The 19,803-nt window shown below is 47.9% G+C and overlaps 2 protein-coding genes across 9 annotated transcripts in view; one reads left to right on the top strand and one right to left on the bottom strand.

Moving 5' to 3' along the window:
* The window catches only part of TMEM63B (transmembrane protein 63B), a 29,617-nt gene extending 23,280 nt beyond the window's left edge, over positions 1–6,337 (bottom strand). The window contains exon 1 of one of the 3 annotated variants that reach the window (XM_025383333.1): positions 6,179–6,337. The gene's annotated coding sequence lies outside the window, so the exon portion shown is untranslated. Of the gene's footprint in view, positions 1–5,612; positions 5,732–6,109 lie in introns of those variants that run through there. The other 2 variants (XM_025383334.1, XM_025383332.1) reach the window with 2 other exon arrangements.
* MRPL14 (mitochondrial ribosomal protein L14) lies at positions 5,800–19,595 on the top strand. 6 transcript variants are annotated; one of them, XM_025383338.1, is made up of 3 exons: positions 5,806–5,908; positions 16,911–16,999; positions 19,018–19,595. In XM_025383338.1, the coding sequence occupies exons 2-3, from the start codon at positions 16,929–16,931 to the stop codon at positions 19,382–19,384; spliced, it is 438 nt and encodes a 145-aa protein (XP_025239123.1). In that variant the 5' UTR covers positions 5,806–5,908; positions 16,911–16,928; the 3' UTR covers positions 19,385–19,595. The 6 variants fall into 6 exon arrangements, with proteins under 6 accessions (XP_025239126.1, XP_025239123.1, XP_025239121.1 ...); XM_025383336.1 differs by having other exon boundaries at positions 5,806–5,947; positions 19,018–19,591; XM_025383337.1 differs by having other exon boundaries at positions 5,852–5,957.
* Positions 19,596–19,803: the final 208 nt, after the last annotated feature.

Genomic DNA, 19,803 nt, shown 5'->3' with positions numbered 1-19,803 from the left:
GGGTTTCTCCTGCCTCTTCCTAACACTTCAACCACAGGGCAAGAGGCAGAAGCCCTCAGATGGAGGGGAGGATGGAGTTGTTGATGTGTTTTACTTGGTCCCAGGGAGTCTCTGCAAAGCCTGGATTAGGAAGACTAAAGGAGTAACTGCTGGTATGTCATGCCTCCCCCTTTTCCAGTTCAAGCTGCCTTTAAAAATACACCAATTTAGTAATTGTATCAGGTACCATTTGTCCAGTGCCCTCAGTTTCAAGAATAATATATACGTGATTTCATTCAATCCTCAATGATCCTGAGTTGAGTGTCACTGACATTTTAGGGTGGGGGCACAGGGACTCAGAGGTTAGGCAACTTTCCCAAGGTCACACTGCTAATAAAATGAGGGACCTAGGACCCAAACCTAGCTCACCTTCTTTTTAAAGCTAGAATGCTTTTCAGGGCACCACAATGCTTTTCTGATGTACCTAGAACAGGACTCGGCAGACCATGGAAGCTTTATAAATGCTCATTAAAAGTTCTCAGGCCAGAGAACTTGAGGGTGCTGTGGAAATGTGTGTGTCCAGGTATGTGTGTCCAGGTAAATGTGTGTTGATGTGTGGACCTGTGTCCAGGAGGAGCTAGGTGACTGCATGGCAGTCCACGGAAATGAAGGGAGTTGTTGGCTTCGAAGTGGGGGTGTGAACATGGGTGTGTCTGGGAGCCTGGGTATGTAAACATAAGATGCACAGAACCCTGGCACACTATAGGAGGTTAAAGGTAGGTATAGGTATCTTGGGTTGGGGGGGCTCTAACTAGTCCCCCTTTCTCAATTCTCAACTCCAATGTACTCCAGCAATCTCAACACTCCATTCCCACCGCTTGCCTGTTTCTCTGAATTCCAAGGCTCCACCAGATCAGAATGAAATGAGAACAAGCCCCAGAGTACCATTCCTATCACCTCCTGTCTTAACCACACCAAAGAAAGGTAGAGCATTTTGGAAGCTTCTATATGAATTGGCCCCAGCAGGGTGGACAGGGTCTAGCCAGATGCTTAGTAACTGAAATCACCATGCTCCTCTGCTGTTGGCCTCCTTAGGGTCACAAAACACTCTCACCTCCACAACTGCATTAATTCTCCCACCTGCATGGGAGGAAGGCAGGGTGCACTCAGATCACTATCCCCATTTTACAGGGAGGAAGCAGGAACCCAGTAGGGGAAGCAACTTGCAGTGACAGGACAGGTAAGGGGTGGAGCCTGGGCTGGCGGCTCTGCCGGTTGACAGGCCTGCTCCAAGCTTTTAATTGTGGGGGCGGGGTTGCTGGGCTGAGTTTCATCAAGGGCAGCTGCTTTCAAAGCCAGCACTGGGCTGAGAAATAGAGAAGAGGGAAGACACTGAGGCAGAATACCTCGGGGACGGGAGGTGGCAGTTCTTCCACTCCACAAGGCGCCTGCACCAGCTATATCCCAGAGTTTCTCTAGTCTGATATTGAGGCTTTAGCTAGAAGTATGTCCAGAGAGTGATGGAGGATTTTATTTCTAGCTAACTTAAGCTTTTATTTTACCATTAACGAGTGTGTGCATGGTGGGGGTTGGAGAGCTATAACTTATACGCCTGTTTTTTTGGTTGTTATGTATTTTTTTGAGACGGAGTCTTGCTCTATCACCAGGCTGGAGCGCAGTGGTGCGATCTTGGCTCACTGCAACCTCCGCCTCTTGGGTTCAAGGGATTCTCCTGCCTCAGCCTCCCGAGTAGCTGGGACTACAGGCGCATGCCACCATGCCCAGCTAATTTTTGTATTTTTAGTAGAGACAGGGTTTCACCATGTTGGCCAGGATGGTCTCAATCTCTTGACCTCATGATCTGCCCACCTCAACCTCCCAAAGTGCTGAGATTACAGGCGTGATATAAACTTTTTCAATGGAGTTACTGGACAAGATTTAAGTTAGGGCTTGGGATCAAAGCAAGGCCATGTGGTCTGAGGGGAGGAGATGAAGATGGAAGCTAGCTCTGTTACTATGAAACCTAAGTCTCAGTCTTCCAATCTGTAACAAAGAGATATGAATATTCTTACTCTACCCCCTACCCACTTCAGAGGGATAGGCAAAGAATATATCCACAAGTGAGCATAAAAGTAGTAGTAGGTGCCAGGCACGGTGGCTCACACCTGTAATCCCAGCATTTTGGGAGGCCAAGGTGTGCAGATCACAAGGTCAGGAGTTCGAGACCAGCCTGGCCAATATGGTGAAACCCCGTCTCTACTAAAAAAATACAAAAATTAGCTGGGTATGGTGGCGCGAGCCTGTAGTCCCAGCTACTCGGAAGGCTGAGGCAGGAGAATTGCTTGAAACCAGGAGGCAGAGGTTGCAGTGACCCTAGATCACGCCACTGGGTGACAGAGTGAGACTCCATCTCAAAAAAAAAGTAGTAGTAGGCAGGGTGGGGTGGCTCACCCCTGTAATCTGAGCACTTTTGGAAGCCAAGTGGGGAAGATCCCTTGAGCCTAGGAGTTGGAGGCTGTAGTCAGCCATGATCATGCCACTGCACTCTAAACTGGGCAACAGAGCAAGACCTTGTCTTCAGGAAAAAAAAAAAAAAAAAAAAAAAAAAAAAGCCAGGCATGGTGGCTCACACCTATAATCCCAGCACTTTGGGAGGCTGTGGTGGGAGAATCGCTTGAGCTCAAGAGTCCGAGACCAGCTTGGAAAACATAGGAAAACCCTGTCTCTACAAAAGATACCCCCCCAAAATTTAGCCAGGCATGGTGGTGCACGTCTGTAGGCCCAGCTACTCTGGAAGGTGAGGTGGGAGGATCACCTGAGCCCAGGGAGTTCCAGGCTGCAGTGAGCCGAGATCATGCCACTGCACTCCATCCTGGGTGACAGACAGAGACCCTGTCTAAAAAAAAAAGGAAAGAAAAAAGAAAAACAGAAAAAAAAAAGTAGTAAAATAACACATGTATTAAAAATGTTTATTTAACTCTTCTTTTGTGCGAAGCGCTCTTCTAAGCACTTTACAAATGTAACTCATTCGCTCCCCATCACAACCCCAGGAGGACACTGAGGTACAGAGAGAGTATGTGAGCTACTCAAGGTCACATAGCCAGTCTGTGTAGACCCAGATAAGGACCCAGGCTGCCTGGCTCAAGTGTATGCTCTTAATCACCGCACTTTGCAGAGATATCTACAAACAAGAGCCACTTCCACCAGGGAGCTGGAGGCAGCCAGTTACCACTCTGGAGAAATGCCATACCCTATTTCTACCTGCTTGCCTTTCCTCTTGCTTATAGCTTCCTTCCACTCAGGCCTTGGGTTTGTGATTTCAGGTTCTGAGGCAGGTGTAGGGGACAGGCACCGTAGTCTGGTGGTTAAAAGCACAGACTCTAGGATGTGACAGACCAGGCTTCTAACCTGGGAAAATTACTTAGTCACCCTGGGCCTCAGTTTCTTCATCTGTAAAATGGGACAATAATCCAGTTGTGTCGGTGTTCTGGGGATTAAAAGCTCTTAATACAGTTCAAGGTATATAACAGGCTCCAGGAATTAGCTATTGTTATTAATAAGGTATGGAATAAAAGGGATTGGTTTAGAGAAAGAAAACTGGTGAAAACAAAAATAAGATAAAAACACAGAATTTAACATGATAGAAATATAACAGAGCCCCTCAGTCAGGTTGGGCTTCTTATTCAGACCTAAGGGTTTACACTGTGTTAAGGATTCTGCCAGTGAGTGATAGGGAATATTCTCACTCTTTGAACATACCCCATGCATCTGTGGCAGCCTGGGAGGTGGAGGCATGGGAGAGTAATGGGTCAGAAGTTCAGAGATGATAACCCATTATTGATCAACTACCAGGAAGGATGTCAAGCTCTTTACTTGTTACCTTGTTTGATCCCCATGATAAAACTTGTAAGGAGGTGGTAGTAACCACATTTTTTTTTTTTTTTTGAGACAGTCTCGCTCTGTCACCCAGGCTGGAGTGAAGTGCCACGATCTCGGCTCACTGCAACCTCTGCCTCCCAGGTTTAAGCCATTCTCCTGCCTCAGCCTCCTGAGTAGCTGGGATTACAGGTGTGTGCCACCATGCCTGGCTAATTTTTGTATGTTTAGTAGCGATGGGGTTTCACCATGTTGGCCAGGCTGGTCTCAAACTCCTGACCTCAAGTGATTTGTCTGCCTCAGTCTCCCAAAGTGCTGGAATTATAGTCATAAACACACTTTTTAATGAAAACTGAGGTTCAGACAGGTTAAGTAACTTGTCAAGGTCACACAGCTGAAGAATGGTAGAGCTAGAATTTGAACTCAGGTCTCTAAGACTGTGCTATACTTGGAGGGAACTTGTATGATGTCCCAAGGGGGTTCTTAGTTACCAACCGCCTGACTTCTGCCTTGCCATGTCCCCACCCACCCACAGGCCAAGACTGCACTGAGTGAGCCAACAGCAGGCCCCAGCATGTGCCACCTGGGGCATGCCAGGGCCTGGACCCTCTGGTGCCCTGGAGGACAATCATGCTGCCAGCACACCCCCACTTGAAGCCTGGCTGACACTCCCACTCCCCTCCTCATCCTGGCCTGGGAGGCAGGATGGGCCCCTCTTCAGCAGGTGTTGGGCACAGCCTCATTGCTCCCAGGCTGCTGCAGACCGGTATTGGGTAGGCAAGCCCCAGCCCCCCAGGGCAGTGGAGTGCTCAAGCTTGCCCTGAGCGGCCAGACCTCTGCCCAGGGGACCCAGGCAGGTGGCAACACAGAGCCCCAAGGGCAGCCTCTGACCTCTCCTCCTCACTTCCCAAGCGTCCTTTCCTTTTCTGGGGAACAAGATGCCAAGCTTTGGAACTGTCCGCCTTAGGCGTTCAAGACAGCCAGGAGGGACAAAGCGGCGCCCCCTCCCCGCAACAGGGCCTTTGCCCCACTCTCGGTTCCGCGTCTGAATCTTTTCCCCACCGCACCCTCCAACGCAGGCCCGGGCGGCTCATGAATGAACTGCACTGTGTGGGGCGTAAGGAGAGGACACGCTCCCGGGGCCGGCCGCCTCCCCAGCCTGCAGACCAGTCAGTCCCCAGAAGGGTCGGGGGCAGCCGCCGGCCTCATGCCAGCGCCTGCGAACCCTGCCCTTGCCCAAGCCCGAGCCCTTACCCTGGGCCGGCTTCTGGTGTACTCGCCCCCGGGAGCAGCAGAAAAAATAAAAGGGACCGAAGGCATCGGACTTGGCGACCCCGGGGTCCAAAACTCGGGGGCGGGGGCGGCTAGTTCCCCACAGCGGCGGCGGACAGGCGGGGCGCAGCTGGCACTCCCGAGGGGCGCGCAGGGGACGCGCACCTGCACCGGGCAGGTGGGAGAAGAGTGGCACTCGGGGGCCGGGGGCGGGGGTCCCACCCCTTGGGATCTCCCCAGGACTGGGGAGAGCGGGCGGCGCGTATGTGGACCTCCGGCAGGGGTTGGAGGACTCACATTTGGCTCGGGATGGTGCGGGGTTGGGGGCAGCGCGCGCCACCGCTGGGTCCCGCGGGCCCGGGCACCTCTGGGTCCCGCAGGAGGTTGAAGGGAGGGGACGCGCAGCTGAGTCCAGGTTTTTTCTTTGGGTGGTGGTGGGATCTTCGAAGAAAAGAGCGAGGGCTGGGGAGGGGTCGCGTACTCACCCCCAGGCGCAGACTCGGCTCCGGCTCCGAGCCCCGGGTTGGGGCGGGGCGGGGCTGGGGGAGGGGGAGGGGGAGTCGCTGGGCGGCTCGAGCTCCGGGCTCCTGCGGCGGCCGCGGCAGTGTATGGGGGAGGGGGAGCGGGAGGAGGGAGAGGGAGGGGGCGGAGCCCCGTATGCCCCGTCCCCTACGCCGGCGCACGCAAGGCGCGCGCGCACTCTCAGATCGCGTCCGCCGGGCTGGGCCTGGCGCGCAGGCGCTGGGGAGAGACCGCGTGGGGCGAAGGCGGCGCTTGGTCGGTGAGGCCCGTGGCGGGATTTTCCCGGGCGGCGAGAGCGGTATGGTGGGGTGAGTGGGTGGGCGTCAGGCCCCTAATTCTCTCCTTCTCTTCCTTTCTCTCCACTAGGGGAGGCCCACTCCCCGGGGTGAGTGAGGAGAGGCCAGAGTGGGAGGCAGAGGGTCAGTGGGAGGGGTCCCGACGGGGAGGGGAGGCCCCTCACCCGGACCCTCCTCCCTCCGACTCTCCGTGGGCGGCTTCTGCGACTTCCAAGTCCGTGGCAGGCTCTCACCTGCTTTCCCCGGGTTGCGGAGCCGACTTGGGGAGGGCGGGCTGCGTTCAGCTGTCGCAGGTCACTCCCGTGCGTCTCCTCGGGCTTCTCCGCTCTCCGCGCCGCCCTCCCCTTTCCCAACTTGGGTCTGGAGATGAGTTATCCAGACGCCTCTGTGGTGTGAGGATTGAGGTTTTGCTTTCACTCTGTCACGCTGATGAGTGCGCCCTCCCCCAGGCAAGGGGGTTCCCTGGTTTCTCATTTCACCAGAGACTGCATCTATCAGTGATTAAGACTGGAAAGATGAAGGGAGAGACTGAGACTCTTTTCTATATATATGTCACCCACACAAATAGATCACAAAGGCACAACGGGCACCAACCTGGTCATTTAATTTTTGGTTCCTGGAGGGGACAAAAAGGAAGTTTTGCTTTCCACAGCGGACGATGAATGAACTTTGCCACCATAAGAGATGGATGGGACTGAATTTATAAAGAGGTTAAAAGGGCATATGACAGACACCTTGGGCTACTTGGGAAACTCTGGGAGTTTGGGAGATACTTAACTCCCAGGGCTGGTGGTGGTGGTGGGGAACTGCCACTGCTGAACAGAAGGACACTGCCCACCTGGGGGTTTGGATCTTGTAGTTGGTCAGCGTCACTGCTGTATGCTGGCTTTTCAAGAGTTCATTAGTAGCTTGTGGAATGCAACTGTAAGGTTTGATTTATTGCAGTGTTTTTCAAACAATCCTATGGTGAGTTGGAAATCAGTTTAGTAGATCACGGCCATTTAAAACATGAAACAGAAAATATCAGACAGTGTTGCACTTAGTAAGGGTATTGTTTCTTGACACTTGCTTCAGGTGTACACACACGTGTGAATGTATTAGAAGGTGTTCTACAGTGTGTTTCTGTAGGTCGCAGTGAGAAAAATTTGAAAAGCATTGGTGTCCTGTGCCCTTCTATTTGCCCTCTTGCCTTTCTTTGCCTGAGTTTTCAGTCACTTAAAATTGTCCGTGAGGATGCAGTTAGCATGCCAGGAATATACAGTAAAGAACAAAGTGGATATTCTTCACGGAGGTTACTGTGTGAGATGAAAGACAGTTCACTATTCATCACTGGAAATACTGTATGTGCTATTGAAAAACAAGGATTTTATTGAGGTAAGAAGTTGGTTGGCTTAATTAGGAAGGGCAGTTTTTCAACTGTGACAGAAAGGAAGATGGAGACAAAGCCCGTTTTTGGTAAGGTGCCTGGTGGGAAGGGTCTTTGTAGGTTTGGATTCTGGGAGTTGTGAAATTGGTGTAATCTATTGCATGTGTGGAACAATAAAATTCACTTTGAGGTCAAATAGCATTGTAATGGATATCTGAAAAATGGAAGTGGAGGCCATAGTTATCTGGTTTTTGGACTTCTGAAAATCACTAGAAGGCTTTTTTTTTTTTTGGTTCAGTCTGTCTTGCCCAGGCTGGGGAGATCTGGGTGCAGCAGTGAAATCTCAGCCCACTGCAGCCTCTCCTGGGATCTAGCAATTCTTATGCTTCAGCCTCCCGGGTAGCTGGGACTGCAGGCGCGCGCCACCACTCCTGGCTGATTTTTGTATTTTTAGCAGAGATGAGGTTTCAACATGTTGCCCAGGCTGGTCTCCAACCCCTGGCCTCAATCAGTCTACCCAATTCAGCCTCCCAAAGTGCTGAGATTACAGGCATGAGCCTCCTTGTCCAGCCAGAAGGCATTTTTTATATGTTTTTATTTTTTACAAAATAGTATAGTTATGAGTCTGAGCATGTGGATTCCTGAGCTATTTCTGCCTGTGCCTGATTAGGGTCAGCATCTAATCCTTAAGGAGTGTGTGAGCCATCAAGTGACACTTTCCAGGGCAAGCATTTCAGAAAGCCTGACATGAGAATTAAGTGCCTTGTGGAATCCGTGAAGGAACAGTGGCCAAAATATTTTATTATTGCTCCTGAATATTAAAGATAAAATGTTTCCTGGGGTTGGGGGGGCGGAAGGAAATAACAACAAAATTTCTCCGGAGTCCACTTTTCAGGTAATTGGGCACTGAACATGGTTATTTAGACTCTCCTTAGCTCCTAGAGTCTTCAGTTGCAAGAATCCTTTAAAACCTATTTTGCTCCACTCATGTCTTTGGGATTATGATACCTGGGCCCACCTAAGACGGATTTTCCTACTGTCAGGTTGCTTGGCTAGTTCTTTTTTTTTTTTTTTTTTGAAACAGAGTCTCACTTTATCGCCCAGGCTGGAGTGCAGTGGCGCAATCTTGGCTCACTGCAAGCTCCGCCTTCCGGGTTCACGCCCTTCTCCTGCCTCAGCCTCCCGCTAGCTGGGACTACAGGCGCCTGCCACTACGCCCAGCTAATTTCTTTTTGTATTTTAGTAGAGACGGGGTTTCACCATGTTGGCCAGGATGGTCTCGATCTCCTGACCTCGTGATCCGCCCGTCTTGGCCTCTCAAAGTGCTGGGATTACAGGCGTGAGCCAGCGCGCCCAGCACTTGGCTAGTTCTTAGGGCTGTGTGGGGGCTCGAAAAGCAGGTTATGGTTTAGCCTTCTATTTTATAGGCTCATGATTTTTCTGGGTTGTTGCTTACCCCGGTATGATTTTACATGTGTATTTACAGTGACAACTAGTATGCAAGAGAAGACTGCAGTTCAGATCTCAGAAATGTTCTGGGTCAGGTAATATGCTGAATATTTAAAAAGGTCGTAGTAAAGTAGCTTACCATTCACCAGTGAAACACAACTCAGAGTAGGAAAGCCCTCTGTTAAAAACTCAAAAAATCATTTATGTCTTTAGAAAAGAGAGGAAGCACTTTATCATGTCCACTCTAAACTGAAAACACTTTCAGGGCTGTGATCTTAAAGAGGCATCCATGGTGCTGCCCTAAGAATCAGGGAACAAGCTTGCTCTTCCAGGCCAGGATCTGGTAAACAATTTATCCTGCAGATTTAGTCCCTACTGGATAATTCAGAGAAGGATTGTCCATGTTAAAATGATCCCTTATATGAGTGAAGCTAAAGCACTTCCATTTCCAGACCACTTTGCTTTTCCCAGTATGATCTCTGCTTGGCAGAGAGTCGTTGAGACCTGGACAGGTGATTCCAGGGTCACAGACTTGGTGTGAGAGAAGGGGAGGATGGAGTGAAAGAGATACATGCTTTCCATCAGCAGCACCCTCCCATCCCCATTCTTTAACTTTTCCACACTACTCTCCTGCCAGTCTGACATCTTCATAAACCTGGAGCCCACCTAAACCTGGCCCAATGTGAGTACTAATAGGAAGGGAATTATGTATATGATTCAGTAGAATTTTACTTTACCTTGTGCAGTTTTTCCTGAGTTGGACCAGATGAAGAATATTACAAATTTATATCTGGATTATAGATGTTTGTATACTTGTGAGGTAGGGATGGGAGGGGGAGCAAAACTAGATAAACTATACAATTATCTCCACTTTGAAAAACCATCTTGAATAATTGAAAATTGTCAGATCTGTCTAAGTACTACTGCTTACTTTTTTTTTTTTGAGGCAGGGTCTCACTCTGTCACCCAGGCTGGAGTGTTGTGTCAAAATTATGGCTCACTGCAACCCCCAACCCCTGAGCTCCAGTGATCCTCCTCCCTCAGCCTCCCAAAGTGGTGTAATTACAGGTGTGAACCACCACGCCCTGCTTTAAATACTTTTGCAACAAGGTGGGGCATAAGTTAGATAAACAAATATAGGACAATAACCCTAGACATGTTTTCCCTTTGTGAAATGGGATTGAGAAATGGGGTTTTCTCAGTGGTAGCTGTGGTGGAAACAGCCGATCATCCTATTGAGGGATACTTTACATTGATAGTGCTGCTGTGAAAACTCACACCTTGGCAGATCACTCAAAATCAGCTTTAGCTTTGGTCCAAGGCTGTCCTGCGTGTAGTGCAGATATTTAATGAAGAGATGGCTTTTTGTTTCCTGAGTTTTTTAAAGATTATGTGGCAGCTTTGCCAAAGGAGAAGGAGTACTTACCCTGTGTGTGGAACATTTATTTGTATCCGTGAAGCTTATTAGTGGCTAAAGCAGCATCACTGTGCAAGTATTGTGCAGTGTTTAATAAAAACAGCCTTGGGCTCTGATCTGGGCCTTATTGCCTTCTAACCTTGGGTGAGTCAACCAACAAGCTTTGCATTTCTGTCTTCATTTCTCCAACTCTGTGGAGCCTGCAGAACTGTTCAGAATCATTAGCAGATTCAGCCCCCTTGCAGACTGTTGGTCTTTCCTGTTTGTCTTTGTTTCCATTGGGAGCTCAAACTGAAATCTTCAAAGAAAGTAATCTGTGTGAAAGTACTTTGAGAATTATAACATGCTGTTGTGTGAGGTTACCAAACCACGCACACACCACACTTCCTAAAAGGAAATAGTTGGGCAGCAAAAACAGTAATGAGTCTGTAAGCAACAAATGAAAGTACTTATTGGTCCAGAATGGTTGAGGAGAAACCTGAGATGTGAGGGGTTGTGTCTGCGTGACAGGACAGAGGGTCCCAAAAATTCCTTTTTGTTTTTGATTTGTCAGAGCTGCCAGGCCTTTGCTTTTCCTATTTTGATTAAGAAGGACATTTATACTCTCACACTGGCAGAGTTTGTCTTTTTTGCATCTGGGCTTTCCATTTGATTTTTCAGTGTCTCTTTTCCTGTCCGTTACGTACTAGCAGAACCTCCTTTAAAGGCTCATTTGTGATTGTGCTGAACTTTTTGTTTTCTCCTTTTTCTATAGAGGCCATTCCCCTTGAAAGGTCTTTAAAATGTAACCTGCCAGGTACCTAAAGATTGAAATTGTTTAGGTAGAAACAATGTATAATTATATATAGATCTGTGATACTAAATATATTTTGCTGATCCTCAAAACTTAATGGTACTTTCCAGCATTCCACAAAGCATCAGAGGTACAGACTCTTTGTGTCTGCCCTTCCAACTCAGAGTAGCTAAAAATGAGCTCTCTGGCAGAGGACGGTGGCTCACGCCTGTAATCCCAGCACTGTCGGAGGCCGAGGCGGGCAGATCACGAAGTCAGGAGATCGAGACCATCCTGGCTAACACGGTGAAACCCCGTCTCTACTAAAAATACAAAAAATTAGTGCCTGTAGTCCCAGCTACTCGGGAGGCTGAGGCAGGAGAATGACGTGAACCCAGGAGGTGGAGCTTGCAGTGAGCCGAGATCGCCACTGCACTCCAGCTTGGGCGACCGAGCAAGACTCCATCTCAAAAAAAAAGAAAGAAAGAAAAAAGCACTCTGTGCCTGTGAGGCTCTCCCAAGTCACTGGGAGCCTGGGTAAAGGGCACAAGAAAAACCACAAACCCCGCTCACATGGAGCCTCTCTGGAGCTGGAGGTTGAATTATAAATCAGTTCTTTTTTTGTTTTGTTTCTGAGACAGAGTCTTACTCTGTCACCTAGGCTGGAGTGCAGTGGTGTGATCTCGGCTCACTGCAACCTTCGCCTCCCAGGTTCAAGAGATTCTCCTGCCTCATCCGGGGACTGACTGTAGCTGAGACTACAGGCACATGCCACCATGCCCCGCTAATTTTTGTATTTTTGGTAGAGACCAAAAATTTGGTATTGTTGGCCAGGCTGGTCTCAAACTCCTGACCTCAGGTGATCCGCCCACCTTGGCCTCCCAAAGTGTTTGGATTACAGGCGTGAGCCACCGTGCCCAGCCATAAATCAGTTCTGTCCACTTAATAGAGAGTTACTCAGCTGTAGGTGTGCTAGGCACAGTTCTGGGCACTGAGTGTCTGGCACCGAGCAGAGCAAGGGCTGGTCCCTGCTCTCACAGAGCATGCAATCCAATGGAATCTGTAGGGCGATGCCAATTTCCCCATATTCCATTGAAATCCTTAGTCCTCCCTTGCCTCTACAACTGAAGGGAGATCTTAAAGCAAGATGGAAAATGAGCATGGCTTGGATTGTATTAATTTCTTTTTTCTTTTCCTTCCACCCACCCTCTCTTCCCACCCCCGACCCCAGCTCTTTTTAAGGAGAAGTTGATTCATTTTCTAAAACAGGAGGGTAATACTTAGTGCTGATCAGGAAGTGGCATGAAAAGCCATCTCTGGCACCAAAGTTTTCCAAATACCTGGCCTCCTCTAAGTGAGAGTGTCGTAGAGAAGGAACTATCGTTGAAGCCAGTCTCCTGTGCACAAGACTCAGAGTGACATTCCTTGTGAAACAACCATTGTATATAGACTAGGTCTGAAGTGATTCAGAATCTGTGTCCATAGGATAGATTTATGCTAGGAAATAATATCAGGGTCCATCAAAGTTGCTTTGAAGTAAATTGCTGCCTCCATTGCTCTTCCCTGATCTGAAGCAGTTATTTTAGTGGTGGGATGAGGCATTTTCCATAGTGGACAGTATAGGCACCAGGCCCAGGAGGTGAGTCCAGGGGGCCTGGAAAAAAAGCACGGGCTAATCTTCCATGATTAGCACCATCATTCTCTTACAGCGTGTTTGCCTGACATGTCCTGATTCCGAAAATACAGATAAGAGCTCTACCGTGTCTGGATTTCCCTCTGTCAGAGCCATGGGGGATCTGTCTATCTCTTGGCTACCTCATTTATTTTATTCAACAAGTATTTATTGCACTCCTACTGTTACTATCAGGACTGGCTGGGGTCTTTTGCTAGGGTGGAAGAGGAGGGTACAACTGTTTTTTTTTGGAGGGATACAGGACATATATACAATAAGTGAATGTATTTGGTTCTTTTGTGCTTTCAAGTTCATAGGAATGCTAACTGCTGGCCATTTGATGTCTGAGTCCTTTGGGTTTAGGTCTAGAGGTCAATATCAGATCCACTAAAGAGCTAGTGAAAAGTCACTGAATTGGGAAATGCTCCCTAGAGACATGAATATATCACTCTTGTGTTTGAGGGCAGTACAGGTAATCCTTACCATCAGAGTCTGTGTGGCTCCTGAATTCCTGTAGCATGTTCAGATGCCATGTTGTCAGAATATCTGGTTTCTGAATTTTGGATAGCGAGTAGGAAGAAATAGAATGTTAAAGGACATCAGCCTTATCTCAAAGTATCCACATTTACTCAGTGTCGGTGTTTGGATAGTGAATTTTGACTCTGAGCGTTGCACTGGCACAAGGATGTCCCAGTGTTCAGGAGGGGTAGCAATTGATGCTGCCGTTTGACACAAGACTTTGTGGAGGAGATTCTTGTGGAGCTGGATCACATTTGGCTGGGCAGAGATGAGTGTTGGTTGTGGAGATGGCATGAGAGCAAGGTGCAGAGAGGAGGCCTGAGTTTGTGTTTGTGCACTGACAGCTTTACAGAGTCTAGGGAGGTGCTTTGTGATGACACCTGAGTCAGGAAAGTTCTGGGAAGCCCTTAAGTGCTTCTGCAGTTCTTGGACTAATATCAGCGTTCTTGAGGAAGCAGTGTGGTGCTGAGAGGCAGGGTGTTGCACTTCTCGGGAGAGGGAATGTGGGTGGTGCTGGGTGAATCTTGAGGGTTCTGTGGAGTCGCTCAGGAGACTCTTCTCCCCCAGGGAGCCAAAGGCCTGCCAGCATCAGATGGGAACAGCTTGGCAGGCATTTGAGCTAACGCAGCCTGGACCAGAAGGACTCTACTTTTCAGAAGTTTTGTTTTGTTGTTTGTTTTTTTGCCAGTTTTTAGCTATTGCTCTGAGTATGGATCTCTTCTTGCCTCCTGTACTACAAATTGTCTTCAAAACTTAAATTAGATTAAAGGGAATAATTTTCACCTGGTATGTGTCTCCATTTCAGTTGATTCAGCTAGCACTGAATTGGCTGTGAGTAAAATGTGCATGTGACGTCAGTGTTCTTTTTTTTTTTTTTTTTTGATGGAGTCTCACTATATTGCCCAGGCTGGAGTGCAGTGGCCCAACCTTGGCTTACTGCAACCTCTGCCTCCCAGGTTCAAGCGATTCTCCTGCTTCAGTCTCCTGAGTAGCTGGGACTACAGGTGCCTGCCACCACGCCCGGCTTGTTTTTGTATTTTTAATAGAGAAGGGGTTTCACCATGTTGGCCAGGCTGGTCTCGAACTCCTGACCTTAAGTAATCCGCCTGCCTTGGCCTCCCAAAGTGCTGGGATTATAGGCATGCACCACTGCGCCCAGCTGACGTCAGTATTCTTGATGGAACAAGAATGATTTAATAGTTGTAAAATATTAATATTTAAATTAAAGTTGCCGTGTTTACTCTGTTGAGTAAGAACATGGGTTTAGGAAGCCCACAACTGGGGTTCATATTTCAGCCTGGTCACTCCTAGCCATGTGACCTTGGGCAAGTTATTTAACCTCTCTGGGCTTTATTTCTTTGTGTATAACAATGAGGCTAATAATAATTGTACCCATTTCATAGAGTTTTTTGAGGTTTATTTTATTTATTTATTTTTTTGAGACAGAGTTTTGCTCTTGTCGCCCAGGCTGGAGTGCAATGATGCAATCTCAGCTCGCCACAACTTCCACCTCCAGGGTTCCAGCGATTCTCCTGCCTCAGCTTCCTGAGTAGCTGGGATTACAGAGTTGTGCCACCATGCCTGGCTAATTTTGTATTTTTAGTAGAGATGGGGTTTCTCCATGTTAGTCAGGCTGATCTCAGACTCCTGACCTCAGGTGATCTGCCCACCTCAGCTGGGATTACAGGTGTGAGCCACTGTGCCCGGCCATGAAGTTTAAATGAGATGGTATGTAAGACACTTAGCCTGCTGCCTGACACATTGTAACCATTTGATAAGTGTTCATAAACAAAGAGCACAGAAAGAGGCCAAATGACCCTTAAAGCTGCTTAACACCCAGGGCTCTCGTGTGAAATGAGTTTGGTATAGCAGAGCAAGGCTGCGGAGTGCGGTTGGACGCCCTTGGACTGAACCTGGATCCAGTTCTGGTTCTGCCCTTGACTAATTGTGGGATTCTACACAAGTCACTTAATCTGCCTGTATATCAATTTTCTAATCTTTAAAATGATATATGACATGATGATGATGATAGCTTATTAGCTGGTAAAGAGTGCCAGGCACTATGCTAAGTGCTTTGCATGGCTTATCTAATTGAATCCTCATAACTACCTTGGGGGAAGATACTGTTAGTATCCCTGTGTTACAAATGGGAAACCAAAGCTCAGCAGTTTGGTTACTTGTCCAGGGTTACCTCACCAGTAAAAGTAAAGCTGGTCTCATTTGGTAGTCTGTGATTCTCTGTGTGTCAGATGTTAGTAGTTGCATGCATTAGCTGCCTTCTTTTGCATTTAATTTTTCTAATCATAATTACATTTTGGCTAATGCTTCATGGGTTGTCTTAAGGAAAACATTTGGGAGTAAGTTTGGGATTTGAGGCTAAATTGTAGTTAATAAGCATTTAAAGGCCAGTTGTGGTGGGTGACTCACACCCATAATCCCAGCACTTTGGGGGGCTGAGGCGGGAGGATTACATTAACTCAGGAGTACTCAGGAGTTCAAGGCCAACCTGGGCAACAAAGTGAGACCATCATCTCTGAGAAAAAAACCCAAAAAATTAGCCTGGCATCCTGGTGCGTGTCTGTGGTCCTGACTATTCAGGAGGCTGAGGTGGGAGGATCACCTGAGCTTGGGGAGTTCAGGACTGCAGTGAGCTGCGATTGTACCACTGCATTCCAGCATGGGTGACAGAGCAAGACTCTGTCTCAAGGAAAGAAAAAAAAAAAGTATTTATGGAGTGTCTAGGTATTCCTGGGGAGGAGTGGATTCCTCTGCCCCCCACCCCAACATTCTTATTAAATAAAGTCTTATCTGAGGTGGTTTGAACTTGTGCAAAGCAAAGCTGTGTGTAAATACTACAGTGTAGAGGCTTTTCTCGGCAGACCTCTTGAATGGGCACCTCTGCAGCCAAACATTTGGGTGGAAAAACAGGTGTGTTTTGCAGCTGGCTACAGGCCTTTCTGAAGCACTCTCTGAAGTGATGTTCTGGTGTTTCAGGGCGCTGGCAGCCTCTATATTTGTTAGTGCTAGGGAGCAACAGGGTTGAGATTCTGAAAACTGGAGCCACAAGTCTTGGGTTGGTGTTTGCTCTTTCAACTAACTCTTCAACTTGGTTTCCCAAAGCCCACTTTCAGCTGTAGTATGGTGTAGGTCAGTTTTCCATTTTACAGTGTTGTTTGGGAGACTGACCCAAATAGAGACTTTGGTCTTTGACTTGGCAAGAGCAGCCTTTGGCTTTGCTTTGCTGGCCTTGAGCTGTACAGGTGTTCTGGCCTTTACATTTGGGGGAAAGGTGATGTAGTGACAGACAACTTGAGTGGCTGCTTAGATACTTTACTTTCTTTTAGGGAGTTAAAGTACTGGTTTCAGAAGGCGCATGAGTATCAACAAGGGCAATAGTGTGCAGTTTTTCCTCTGTGGAGGACTCGAGAAGTAGTCCCTGGCTGGATTTATAACCAAGGGTTCATATTTTCCTCCTGCCTGTAGAAGTGATATAATAAGGAAGGCATTCTCTGTGCTGCTGTATTTTTTTTATAGCAGAAGCTGTTGTGGGCCATGCCACCTCTCCAACCCCAGAGTTAGAACGTGAATCAGCAAAATCGGAGCTAGAGCTGTGTCTAATCATCTGTGTATCCTTTAACCACTAAGATTTATATTTTGTGACTAATGATCTTGTGCTGGAAGTGCCATATCCCACACAAGTCCCCAAAGAAAACTGGCTCTAAGGGCTGTGACTTAGAAACCAATTTTTCCCCCTCTCATTTTTCCTGCAGGATCTATCTTGGGATCCCATGGCTTTCTTTACTGGGCTCTGGGGCCCCTTCACCTGTGTACGCAGAGCACTGAGCCATCGCTGTTTCAGGTAACTTTTCCCATTAAGTCCTTAAAACTGTCTTTGTGTAAGATTCCTATCAGGGCTGGGTGTTATGGTGACTAGATAGAACAGGAGTAAAAACGCAGGGAGGTAAGCATGGGGTTGGGAAAAGCTAAAGGGATCAGGCCGAGCTGGCTTGGTTGGTCTGGTCACAGGATGGGGGATAGGTAAAGAGGTGATGATGCTGTTAGAAGTGCGACGGGGAATGGCATATGGTGGAAGCTTTTACTCTTCAGTCCTTGCAAGACTCTTAGAGTGAATCTGACATCTCTCAACCCTGTCATTCCCCTACAGCATTAAAATCCTCTCTTTTAAAAATGAAATTTTTTAAATTACAAAAATAATACATGCTTATTACCAAGAACTTGAGCATGATAGAAGTGTGACACCCTCCTCTTCTTGTAGATGCTAAGCCAGGAGAGCACAGGAGGCACGCCCGTTGGCAGACATGCCTCCTGGCCCTGTCATGCCCTCATCCCACAGGTGTTTCCTGAGCACCGCGCCTGGGGTTGGCCATACAGAGATGAATGAGAGTTGCTTCCTGTCCTGAAAGAATTCTCACTGTCAGCTATAGGAACAAACTTGAAAATAAGTAACTCTAAGAAAATGTGATAGAATATTTTAATAGAGGATTGTACTTTTGATGGTCTCTCATAGGAGCTGCTAGTGGAGGAAGAGAAGGAGAAAGAGTGGAGGCAGTCTTCTCAAAAGGGAGGTGGGGGCAGATCCTGTCTAGGCCTTCAGGAAGAATTGGGAGGAAGGGTGTGCTTGGGGAACTCCAGTACTTCCTGGTTGCTCCTGCCCAGAGTGGTAGAATGTGTGGCCTTAGAAGGTAGGTAAATTGGGACAAAGTTGTTGACAATGTAGATGGTGGGGAGTAGCATCACTTTTATATTCTAAAGAGAGCTCTTTGTCTGCAAAGTGAAGTGCAGTGGGAACCAACTAGGACAGTAATGTCACAGTCTTGGTGCAGGAGAGTGAGCTGCTCAATGAAGGAAGTTGTTGGTGGGATTGGAGAGAAAGGACATAGGTGCTTAGCGGGTGATATTAACAGGACTTGGTGGCCAGTTGATGTTGGTGGAGAGAGGTTTATGGCTTGGGTTCTGGTGCTGCTGGAGAAGCCATTATCTAGATAAGAAGTGTAGCAGCAGGAGGAGGTTTGCAAGGGGAGGCAGTGAGGTCAGTTTGGGACCTACTGAGTTTGCAGTATCTGTAGAGTAGGGAGTTGAGGAGAGTGGAAATGTATGGAACTAGAATATAGAAGAGAGGCGGGGCTGGAGATGGAATTTACTAGTTGGCAGCAATGCTAATGGGCAAGACTGCCTAGAGTAGGCATAAAAAACAAGAGAAGAGGTCCTAGGATTACTCTGTGGAAACACCAGCATCAGGTGCTAGCATCAGGAAAACAGGAATCCCACTGTAATCGTCTTGTTTAATAATACCTTGTCTGTCTTTAATAAGTACTCTGTAAAAATTTTTTTTTCTAATGAGGAAAAATGTATTAAAAGATTGTTACCTTGACTTATTTCCAGTTTCTGCTATGTTGTGTCAGGGACTTCCCTTTGCAAACTTACCCATATCTTCTAGTTCCCAGCAACATGTAAATAAGAAAATTAGGGAATGGTGTATTCTGGGGAAGCAGGTTTTTCAGGATAGGCAGTGGATGAGGCCTAGCCCATAAGGGATTCCTTTAAGTCCTCAGAGTCCTTTTGGAAAGCAAAGGCTTTAAGTTAGGCTGCTGTGAAGTTCATTGTCACGTTGGGTTCTCTTTAAAACTCATCCAAATTGAGATCTTGACACAACAGCAGAAGCTCTCAATTGTGAGGAAACTGTTGTGGGTACAGATAAGTCTTCACAAAGTCCTGACTTTCTGGTGCTGCTCCTGGACAGCACTCTGCTGTGTGTGTGTTGCTGACATGTACTTTCTCCCTAGCCTTGACCTTTCAGAGGCCTGTGCACCCTCACCATGAGAGATACAGACTGCAGACTTTTTTTTCTCCCACCAGCACCACTGGGAGCCTGAGTGCGATTCAGAAGATGACGCGGGTACGAGTGGTGGACAACAGTGCCCTGGGGAACAGCGCATACCATCGGGCTCCTCGCTGCATTCATGTCTATAACAAGAATGGAGTGGGCAAGGTGGGCGACCAGATACTACTGGCCATCAAGGGACAGAAGAAAAAGGCGCTCATTGTGGGACATTGCATGCCTGGCCCCCGAATGACCCCCAGATTCGACTCCAACAACGTGGTCCTCATTGAGGACAACGGGAACCCTGTGGGGACACGAATTAAGACACCCATCCCCAGCAGCCTGCGCAAGCGGGAAGGCGAGTATTCCAAGGTGCTGGCCATTGCTCAGAACTTTGTGTGAGTTGAGCCCAGGCCTCTGGTTGCAGGAGGGTTCGTGAATGGAGCAGTTCTGAGAACGACTCTTTTGCTAAGGGAGCTTGGGAGCCACATGGCTGCTCCCTTCACACTGGGTAACAGTGTAATGTCCTGTGAGAGAATAAATATATTCATTTATGTGTTCCGGAGCTTTCTGGGATGTGGTGGGAAAATAAATGACACTGAAGCAGTTGAAAGGTGGCTTACCCAAGTCTGGCCACACGGGGTAGCATTCTTTACATGGAGCAGCCTTGGTGCCAGGGTCTGAGCCCTTGCTTTTCTGGTTTGGACCCTGTGAGTTCACGCAGGACTGTCAGGCCCTGGAAAACTGAGGTACACACCAAATGCCAATTTATAAATGTACCGTGGAGTCTGCCACTTTCTAACCAAAAGATATTTCTTTTT

Source organism: Theropithecus gelada, chromosome 4 (assembly GCF_003255815.1).
Source record: "Theropithecus gelada isolate Dixy chromosome 4, Tgel_1.0, whole genome shotgun sequence".
In the NCBI taxonomy this organism is placed as follows: Eukaryota; Metazoa; Chordata; class Mammalia; order Primates; family Cercopithecidae; genus Theropithecus; species Theropithecus gelada.
The sequence above is the reverse complement of the archived record's forward strand: the minus strand, read 5'-3'. Positions and strand labels throughout refer to the sequence as shown.